We start from the raw sequence: 11,371 nt of genomic DNA, 5'->3' as shown, positions 1-11,371 counted from the left end.
CAGACGTGTGCTCTTCCGATCTTTGCAATTATATATATCTGATACATAAATGATACATTCAAAGTTGCTGACATAGAGCCGTACCAGTATGTTACATGTACTGTACAAATAATATTACATTTAATATTTATGACACTTGTGTAATATAATATATACATCTAAGTTATTATACTGTGGTTTGCTGGGAAGGTTTATTATACCCTATAGATAAAGCAGATAAACCGTTGTGTTGTACCTATCACATCGACTACGTTAGCCCACTCGAGAGTACTGCAAAGAAATATAAATATCTACTTGTAGTTATCGATGCTTTTAGTAAATTCACATGGATTTAGCCAACGAAGTTCTTAAACAGTGAAGAAGTCATCAACAAATTGGAAGAGCAGAGCACATTATTTGGCAACCCCTCCACAATAGTATCCGATTGGGGCGGAGCATTCACCTCCCAACTCTTTGAAGAATACTGCACAAGAGAAAACATTAGTCATCATCTTATTACAACCGGCATACCACGAGAAAACGGGCAGGTGGAAAGAATCAACAAAGTAATTCTATCTATTCTAACGAAATTATCACTGGAAAAACTCGCCTTATGGTACAAACATGTCAGAAAAGTTCAACAAACGATCCATGGTAATCACCAAAGAGCCACAGGAAAACACCGTTTGAAATAATGTTTGGTACGAAAATACGACACATGGAAGATCCACCTTTACTCGAAATGTTACAGCAAGAGTTACTCGAATGCTTTATGAACGAGAGAGATGAGATACGTGCGGAAGCCCGAGAACAAATCAAGAAAATCCAGGCTGAAAATACTCATCACTATAATTTACGTCGGAAGAAAGCCCGAATTTACACCATAGATGAACTAGTAGCTGTTCGAAGAACCCCATTTACGCAAGGATCCAAATTGCTTCCTCCATTCATGGGTCCTTATCGAGTTACAAAGAAAATTGTCTATAATCGATATGCAGCTGAAAAAGTGGGTCAGCAACTAGGACCAAAGACGACTACGACTAGTACGGACAACCTGAAACCTTGGCTAGAGACAATTGATGACGTTCCAGATGAAGTAATAGATGAGTCCGGGGCGGACTCCTGTCAGGAAAGGCCGAATGTGGGAGCGCGAGGTGGCGCTAGAGCGAAGAGGCGAGAGGTGGCGCTAGCGAGAGAAGGATGAGAGAGATCAACGGACGAGGGTGCGCGCATTAAGAGAGTGTGCAATAATAATTATCTAAGTACTTGTATTTATCTCTTCGAATAAAAATCTTTTCTTACGCTATAGAAAAGATCAATCCTACATGTATTTATATATATATTTTTTAATATTTAAACACTATATTTAAAAAAAATGCGGATTATTTTATTTATTGTTTATATGCATTCTTATTTCAATTAGTTTCTACAGTATTTGTTTAGACATGAGAACTCAGAGGTATAGAAATCCTTTGTACAAAGTATCATTAGCTCAGCGTTAGCGTACAAGTCTACTATTCTAGGGATCTCACAAGGAGATGGCACGAACTGTAAACTACTCAATGAGATAAGTCATAGCCCATTCGAAAGGAGAGGTTGTGTGTACTAACATGGTAAAAGGGTTTGCGTGAATGGGCTTTGGTTTCTGAGAAAATTGCAAGTTGGTCGTCCGATCAGCTGTGCGGTAAGTATCCGAACCGTGAGTCGGTAAGCAAGAAAGCGGCGTAGCAGAACAGACTGAGGCGCGCAGTGTTCTTTTTTTTTCGCGGCCGATGAGAGTTCGATGCAAGTTTGCATCTCCGCAGTATTAAATTTTTTTTATGTAAACGTTTTATTTTCTAATTAATTATGTTATAATTAATTTATCTTTTTCTTATAAACAAAAATACTAATTGTGATGTATGTATATCTGGCGATGTGGCATGATCGCTCACGTGGCGTCGTGTGGCATCGCGCGTGCCTCGGCGCGATTCCTGATCCGAGCCGGTGCGATCGCGCGACAGGGCTCACTCTTGTTGCGCCCCGCGTACCAAGCGCACATGTATTTTCGTATACATGTATATTTGTACTCAATAAACCATACTTGGGAGTTATCACTATCGTGTAGTTAATTGTTCACCCACGTGCTCAGTTACACAGGAACGGGTACATAGCAACTGGCGATGAGATCTACAAGCAATGTAAGAGATTGTGCCTGCTAAAGAGGATTGTCGAAACATTAGGAAGTGTGGACGCGTCATTAAAGCCCAGGTACGCAGTAAGGAAAGATTTTTCTCTAATGATTCAAGTAAAGTGTAATATCAACGCGAAAATCAGAGACTTTCGGAAATTAAATACAGTGTAACGTAAACACATTACAAACGGTCGATCGAGCCACGCACAACGAACGTGTGTTATGAGAATTCTTGGAGCAACGTTATAAGACGAAGAATGCAAATAGTAATAACTATTACTATACGGTACCCCAACGTATGCGCGGAAAGTGGCCATAGGGTTGCAAGAGGACAAGTGTAAAAACAAATATCCTGCGATAGTAAGGACGTTGATTAATGAGTGATTCAGAAGAAAACGTTAAAGACAAAAGTGAAAAATCGGTAGCGCAGTTAACACTCGGAAAGACGCACCATCTACTGAAACACGAATTAATTAAAGAATTGACAAAACGCGGAATCAAATGTGATCCCGCGGATAAGCGCGACGTGCTAAGGGAGAAATTTATCGAAATACTAAGAAAAGAAATTGAAGGCGAGAAGGCTACTACCGTAAATAGTGAAAAAGATAGCGCGACGGACAATTCAGGAGATTCAGACGACGACGATATGGCAGGGAAGTCAAAAATTGAGTTCAAGTTGAACACCGATAATTGGGAGGCATTCACGGAAAGATTCGATTTGCACTTCATGTTGAAGAAGACGGAGGAAGACGCTATGAAAGTAGCAACACCTTTGACAAGTATTGATGAAGAGACTTACATACTGTTCCAATTTGTGTGCACCAAACAAGCCTGCAACGAAAAAATATGCAGAACTAATTAAGATGCTATCACATCAACCCAAAACCCTCAATGGTGATGGAACGTTGCAAAATCAACAAAGCAAGGCAAAGCGAGAATGAGTCGATAGCCGAATTTGCGGCAAAATTAAGAAAATTGGCACTTCACTGCGATTTCGAAAAATTCGATGACACCCTGCGCGACCAGTTCGTCTGCGGAGTCCACGACAAGAACACAAGAATCAAATTATTCAAGGTAACAAACTTGACATTCGACAATATTTTAAAGGAAGCTCTCGCACGTGAAAGCGCCGTGAAGAACGCAGCAGGTGCTGAGAAAACACTGACAAAAGTTGGCGAGAAAGAGGAGGTATTTGCAATAGGATACAACTCTAAACACAAGACCAAAGAGACATGGCACGATAGAGAGTCAAACGGAAGAAAATGCTACTGCTGTGATAAGTCCGGACATTTGGCGAGCAGTTGTAGATACCGAGGTGCGATCTGCCATAGCTGCAGGAAAAAGGGGCACGTACAAAGAGCGTGTAGATCAAGCAAAGAGAGGACGTCAAACAAGTTCCTGAGTAAGAACGCCGATTAGGACGCCGAGGACAGCGAAACAACCAACAATTACGTAGACTTTTACTCGATCAAAGCGAAGATAGATAATGCGAATGTTCACTGTAATTTAATTAAAGCCGATCCGCAATTTTTAAACGTCGAGATTAACGGTAAAATAATTTCAATAGAAATAGATACAGATACGTATTTTACAGTAATATCTGAAAAATGTAAATGTAAATAGAAAATGTAAATAGACAAATATTTCAAAACGTGTAAAATAGAGAAGGCATACACAAACTTAGTGAACTATGAACAGAGCCCGATGAAGCCGCTAGGCCAAATTAAAAATCTGAAGGTTAAATTAAAGGAAAAAAGCAGGAAACTTGATTGTTTCGTGTTCAGTGGTAGTGGCGCCCCACTAATCGGAAGACAGTGGCTGGCGGAGTTCGGACTTTGGCCGTTGGATTTCACGGATACTGCTGTAAAAAATAGTAAAAACGCCTTGCTAAAACTCGATGTAGAAACCGTAAGAAAAAAAATATTAACGGAATTCAAGGAACTATTCGGAAGTACACCCGGGTCATATAATAGGAAAGAAATTCAATTGCATTTAAAAAAGGACACAAAACCGATAGCACTACGACCTAGACATGTATCTTTTGCACTAAAAACGAAAATTGAAATCGAGCGGTTAGTTTCGCTAGGTCACTTGGAGCGCGTAGAGGAGAGCGAATGGGCCACATCAATAGTCCCGGTTTTAAAATCGAACGGCGAGGTAAGAATTTGTGGTGATTTCAAGGTAACACTCAATCAACACATTGAATGGGCTAAGCGTCCATTCCCAAAAATTGAAGATATTTTTAATGTACTACATAAAGATTTGACATATACTCAACTCGACCTCCCACACGCGTACATGCAAATTCCGGTAAATAGAGAATCACGGAACTTACTGACGGTTACGACTCATGTAGGACTGTTTAGGTATACGAAAATGTCTGAAGGTACGGCACCAGCACCGGGTGAATTCCAACAGATTATGGACGAGTGCTTACAAGGAATTCCAAATACGATCGCGTATATCGATAACATTTTTGTAACGGGACCTACAAATGAAGAGTATATAGAAAACCTGCGCATGGTTTGCAAACGACTAGAAGAACGCGGTTTACGTCTGAATAAAAATAAATGTGACTTTTTCAAAAATCGTATAAAAGTACTAGGGTTTGTGATTGACGGGGAAGGCTTACACAAGTGTCGTATAGAGCTCTAAAAGGGTCGTGCACGACGATGCGATGCGAAAGACGGGTTCGGACAACAACAATTATATCCGCACGTGCGTAAACGTATGCCTGTGTCTTGGAGGTCGGCGCGACACGGCGGCGCCGCGGTATCGATCAAGGGACTTCCGGCTCTTTCGATTTTGGGTCCGTGTGCAAACAAGAAGGATCGTCGCTTACGTAATCACGACGGTCACGTTACCGAAAGGGGACCAATCGGAAACGGGTTGACGAGTAGTGGAAATCCACGGTTGTCGGAAAAAATACTCACTTCGTTCTGGATCGTTAGACTGTTCACGTCGAGCGCTCTCAAATCGATATATATGTAGTCGTTGGCTTCCAAGACACAAGTGCGCGTTTCAAGTCGCGACCCAAGGCATCACGCTTTGAGGCGTTGTCGCGATTCATACCGACTTGTTAAGAGGCGTAACCTCTGCAAATTAAAGCATTCGCGACTCAGGGCATCACAGTCCCCAGGCGTCGTCGCGAGTGAAACAAAGCGTTCGCGACTCAGGGCATCACAGCCCCCAGGCGTTGTCGCGAGTGCGAAATCTCGATAGACAAGTGTTCGCGACTCAGGGCATCACGGCCCCTAAGCGCGTCGCGTGAAAAGGCGGATTGTATGCGTCAAACGAACTATACGAACTATACGATAGACGTTGCTCGCGCAGTGTACGTGACGCGAACTTAATAAACATTTTCAATAAACTCATACACGAAACTACAGTGAGGATTCAAGTTGCTTCCTCCCTGACCTACAAGACAACAAGGTTAAATCTAAGGTAAAGGTGATGACCGAAGCTCCACGGCCAGAAACCAGCAAACAGCTTATCTCATTCCTCGGCCTTATTAATTTTTATGCAAGATTTTTAAAACACCGGGCCGACAAATTGAGGCCACTTTTTGATTGTGCCAATAAAGAGAAATTCGAATGGAACGAGGAATGTGAACAGGCATTTCGCTGGGTGAAAAACGAGATGATCTCACCAAAGGTATTAGCGCACTATGATCCAAATGAACAAATAATATTAGCATACGACGCATTAGATTACGGGTTGTCAGCGATACTCGCACAGATACAAAAATGGTTCGGAACAATCTATTGCATTTGCATCAAAGCTTATCCCAAAGAAAGAGAGAAGTCGTGCAATCATAGACAAGGAAGCGAGCGCCATTGTTTTTGGGTTCATGAAATTCTATAATTTTGTATACGGCCAAGATATAATACTGCGTACAGATCATAAGCCATTAGAAATAATATTTGGGCCAAAACGAGGCATACCGCTAACGGCAGCGTCCCGGTTGCAGCGGTGGGCATTAAGATAAATGTACCAATTCCTGAACAGTTAAAGAAAATAATAATGTATAATTTATTTAAAATTATAAAATAAGCACATTTTTCAAAGATTTTATAATTATTTTAAAATACAAGCTTTTTATTTTTTAAATGATCGTAAAAATTAATTTTACTTCTTTAAAATGAAATAATTAAATATAAAATATAAACGTTCATATGATCCATTTCCTAAACGACATGGAAGCCATGTTCCTAAAACTGAACATAGTTGTACTAATTTCGGAATATAATTTATATAATATTTTTAGAATTGATGTAAACGTAAGAAAAGTGTGTAAATTTGAAAAATATACAAAATTATTTTAATATACAATTTTTTCCAATATACAAAAATATATAATATAAAATAAGTAATATGAGAATGCTACTTAATATTAATACTACTTAATATTGCTGTTTTAATATGATGATATATATTTTAAAACATTCTAATATTATTAATAATAAAATAAAATAAATGTATAACATGGGAATTTTATGGGAAATTTAAAAAAAAAATATAATTAAAAATAATTACATATATTATTTAAAAATATACATAAGTAGTTCTGTTTTTTTTATTCTAGTAAATACTTGTATGTATAGTTATATAGAGTTTTACAATATTACTTATAAAATAAAATTTAAATTTAAAAAAATAATATTTTGAATTGCACATTATTTTATAGATTATTAAAGAATTCTAAAAAAATAATATGAAATTGCAGTCTTATACCATCATAAATAAAATACATATTATACATAACAAAATAAGAAAATTATTTCGTTTTTCATTGATTTTATAGCTTGATCCATGTCATTCTGTGTATAACGTTCCGTTCTTTTCGACATTTTGAAATCAATTCTATTAAAAAAAACATAATTTGACAAATTATATCTTACTAAAATTACTATTTACAAAGAAAATATGTGCCGATATATAAATGCATATGTAAAGTATGGTTAGAAGTATAGGTTAAGAATACAGTTTTCAATGAATATATAAAAATAATAAGTTTTCAATAAAAAAACCATATTATTCTAAATAAATAAATGCTATAAAAATTATATAAAATAACAATATAATAAATATAAACGTAATAATAACTCACAATTTATCAGTTTTACCACTGTAAACACTCTCTCTTACACACTCTCTGTCACATTCAGTAATACGCACATCAACTCGAAGTGATATGTATCGATAGCGGAACGAGCGTTCAGTTCTCGAATGCATACCAATCGCATGTATCTATTACTGAACACCCTAATATTTAATGAAAAATGAACTTTTCTATTAATTCTTTTAATAGATCTTATTTATTAGATATTTCTGATATTTAAAATGTACTTTATATCTTAATTATACAATAAATTAAACGTAAGTTCGCTTAAGATGTATACAATGTTTCTAAGCAAAATGGTTAAGAATCCAATTAGAAATGACATTTTATGTTTTTAGAAAAAGAAAATTATTTTTATAAAATGCAAATAATATTTCTCGTACATGTTTTTTCCATTAAAATCTAGACACTTTAATTTATTTAATATGTACAGATTTTTTAAATTCTGAATCATGAGAAGCTTAATATTAATAAAAATATGTGTCTTTGTTCAGGAATTGGTCTCGTTCAGCAAATGGTACATTTATCTTACTTATCGGGTTTCAAGTATAAGATTGAGACGGTAAAGTCTGAACAAAACGGAAACTGAACTATTTGGTTCAGATTTTACACCAATGTATTACGTTAGCGAAGGCATGGTTAGTTTGGACGCGGAAGTTGTGTCGAAAGAAACGAAGAAGGACGAATGTTTAAATAAAATAATGAAGTATTATCTGTTAGGATAGCCAAACGAGTATAAGAATTCGTCGATAGTTGAGCAAAATTTTTTTACTAAAAGGAATGAAATCACAATCAAAGGAGGTTGTGTTTTGGGGCAATCGAATAATAATACCTGCATCTCTACAGCCGTTGCTAATTGACGAATTCTCTGCGTCATACTTGGATATCGTGAAGATGAAGGCTTGGGCGAGATCGTACGTGTAGTGGCCAAATATTGATGCCGATCTTGAAAATGTAGCAAAAAGCTGTAAGATTTGCGTAGAAAATCAGAGAACGCCACCACACGCAACATTAACGCCATGGCCTTGGCCAGATAAAGCTTGGGATCGCATCCATATGGACTTCCTAGGCCCGTTTCATGGGACATGTACTTACAATTAGTAGTAGTGGATGCGCACTCAAAATGGCCGGAGGTGATTAATTTTAGAAAGAATACAAAGGCGAGTGCGTTAACAGACATATGCGAAAATCTGTTTGCGAGACACGGTCTGCCAAACCACGTAGTTACTGATAATGGTAGGCAATTTGCGTCGGGCGAATTTAAAGACTTCCTAAAAAGGCATGGCGTTAAGTAAAGTTTTTCTTCCCCGTACCATCCAGCCAGTAACGGAACCGCGGAAAATTTTGTGGGCACATTAAAAAATAAAGTATCAAAAATCGTTCAAGGGGGGAAAAGTGAGATGTGCGATAAATTGTTTCCTGTTTGATTACCGCAGCACGCCGCATTGTACAACAGGTAAAACGCCAGCGTGGCTGTTTTACGGGCGAGAACTGACGCGGTTTGATCGGTTAAGACCTAATTTGAAAAACAGAATATACGATAAACAACAGGCACAGACCACCGCGCGCCCGCATCCACAAAATGTAGTACTCAAGCCAGGTGACTCGGTCATGATCAACAATCATGGAACGACCGGCGGTAAACGTATCGAGGCCGAAATTATTAAAGCACGGTCACCGTCGACGTTCGAGGTCAGAGCCGAGACAGGAACAACAATGAAACGGCACACCGATCAAATTGTAAAATCGGTACGTCGCTCCGAGAGAATTCCGAATCGTAAGATGTAATGCCGAGCTCCATTTGAAACAGGGAGGAATTGTGATGTATATACAGTAGAACCTCTTTATAATCCACCTCGTTATAATCACAACCTCCAAATAGTCGACCTCCAAATAAGCACATTTCAAGCCCACGTGACGTTGTCTCCATGACAACCACTTGCGCAGTACGATGCGCAATCGTCGACTCAGACTCGTAACAATAATAGCCACGAGACAAGATCTAACGTGTTAGGAAGATAAGGAGATATCTGGATCTGATTTTTTTGATATATGCAAGTATTGTATAATGCATTTTATTTAATAAAATTATTGTTATATGTCAAAATTATTAATTATACATTAACTACCTTATGTAGTAAGTTATTATAACCTCATTAAATTTTATGTCATAATGACAAATTATTCATCATTTTATGATGATGAATTATATTTATCATTATGACAACAAAATATGTAATGCCAAATCACAGTAGCTTACTACTTAGATATAGTTAATATATTAATTATTTTGCATAATTTTTAGTATAAACATGAACCGAAAGTCGAGAAAGTGTATAACAATAAGCAAAAGATAATTGAGGTTGCTGCTTGCAATGAGATTGCTTCCGGTTCAAAAATTAATGATGTGGCAGAAAAATATGGTATCTCGCGAAGTTGTGTGTCAAAAATAAAAAACAAAAAGATCATATTGTTTCCTTTAGCAAATCCTTGCATAACGCACATTTAAAAAAAATTCGAAAGTTGAGATGTCCAATGCAATTTGATGCAGTTCTTTATTCATGGTTTTGCCAACAAAGATCATGGGGGCAACCAATTAGCGGACCGTTATTGTGTGAAAAAGCTCAGGAAATTAATGAAACATTACACGGACCTGCATCCTTCAAGGTAATTATTTTCCAGATAACACAGTTTACAAATATTTTATTTATATATATAAACATTAAAAATAAAAGATATCTATATTTAATAATTTTGTTTGCGGCAAAATTTATTGTTTTTAGGCTAGTAATGGTTGGTTGCAAAAATTCAAGCAAAGGCATGGTATACGTCAACTCTCTATACAAGGAGAAAAATTATCCTGTAATATTGAGGAAATTGAACATTTTCCTGAAAAATTCCAATCATTTATCACAGAACATGGATATACTTTGCAAAATATTTATAATGCCGATGAGACTGGACTATATTGGAGGACATTGCCTGGATCGACTCTAGCTGCAGGACATGAGTTATCTGTTGCCGGCTTTAAAGTCAGTAAAGAACGACTCACAGCAATGATGTGTGCAAATGCCAATGGGACACATAAATTACCGCTACTAATTATTGGTAAATATAAAAAACCACGATGTATGAAAAATATAACTAAACTGCCAGTAATTTATAAGGCCCAGAAAAATGCTTGGATGGACAGAACGTTATTTTTGGATTGGTAAGTTAATTCTAAAATATTTTTTTATATTACATAACAAAATTAGCAATCATCTATTAATGCTTCTTTTAATACTAACATTTTTATAATTCTCTAGGTATAATAATACTTTTATAAAATGGGTGCTCGAAAAGCAAATGGAAGAAGGCAGAAATGAAAAAGTTCTTTTGATATTAGATAATGCAGCATGTCACTCAAACGAAAATGAGTTGAATTCGGTTAACGAAAATTTTAAAGTTTTGTTTCTACCTCCCAATGTAACTGCCGTTTTACAACCAATGGATCAAGGAGTTATTGAACAAACTAAACGAATTTATAAAAAAAATGTGCTGCGCCTTCTGCTGAAAGAAAATTTACCACAAACAGTATTTCTAAAACTATGGACAATTCTTGATTGTTGTAACGTGATAGCTGAGGCATGGAATAATGTTTCATTTAATAATTTGAGAAGAGCTTGGAAAAATTTACTACCTATAGATAACGCAATAGATGTAACTTTGAATGATAATCGCGAATCCGAAAATTATTTTAATGAAATTTCAAGTGAAATTTATACACACAACGAGATTAATTCATGGATTAATATTGATGCTAGAGATCAGGGTTGGGAACCGCAAAATATCAATGACATTATTAATAATTTACATAATACCAATGAACATGAATCTGCGAATGAAGAGGAACCAGAAGATAATGCCACGCCAGACAAATTATCTAAAGATATTATTCAGGCTGTACATACTTTTAAAAATTGGTCACAACGCCAAAAAGAATGTACAATAACAGATTTTTATTCTATTACAAAATTGTTGTGTGTTGCTGAGAAGCTATTAAAGTAGGAATATTTTATATGCAAATTTAATATAAGCATAAAAATTATTTTAAA

General features: G+C 36.5%; 3 protein-coding genes across 4 annotated transcripts in view; 2 read left to right on the top strand and 1 right to left on the bottom strand.

Moving 5' to 3' along the window:
- The window catches only part of LOC105463033 (flavin-containing monooxygenase FMO GS-OX-like 2), a 36,559-nt gene extending 29,151 nt beyond the window's left edge, over window positions 1–7,408 (bottom strand). The window contains exon 1 of the mRNA XM_011710041.1: window positions 7,263–7,408. Coding sequence (XP_011708343.1) covers window positions 7,263–7,387 — 125 coding nt within the window. The 5' untranslated portion in view covers window positions 7,388–7,408. The remainder of the gene's footprint in view (window positions 1–7,262) is intronic.
- The window catches only part of LOC105463035, a 20,762-nt gene that overhangs the window by 8,158 nt on the left and 1,233 nt on the right, over window positions 1–11,371 (top strand). The window lies entirely within an intron of this gene.
- Window positions 10,393–11,326, top strand: LOC105463034 (jerky protein homolog-like). Its single transcript, XM_011710044.1, has one exon. It carries the CDS (start codon window positions 10,623–10,625, stop codon window positions 11,322–11,324), a length of 702 nt encoding a protein of 233 aa, XP_011708346.1. The 5' UTR covers window positions 10,393–10,622; the 3' UTR covers window positions 11,325–11,326.

Source organism: Wasmannia auropunctata, unplaced genomic scaffold, assembly GCF_000956235.1.
Source record: "Wasmannia auropunctata unplaced genomic scaffold, wasmannia.A_1.0 LD336092.1, whole genome shotgun sequence".
NCBI lineage: Eukaryota > Metazoa > Arthropoda > Insecta > Hymenoptera > Formicidae > Wasmannia > Wasmannia auropunctata.
Note: the sequence above shows the minus strand (reverse complement) of the source record. Positions and strands in the feature narration are given on the sequence as shown.

Bases quoted from the DNA above. Each gene is read 5' to 3' on its own strand.
- LOC105463034 (XM_011710044.1), top strand. From the start codon at position 10,623: ATGGAAGAAGGCAGAAATGAAAAAGTTCTTTTGATATTAGATAATGCA.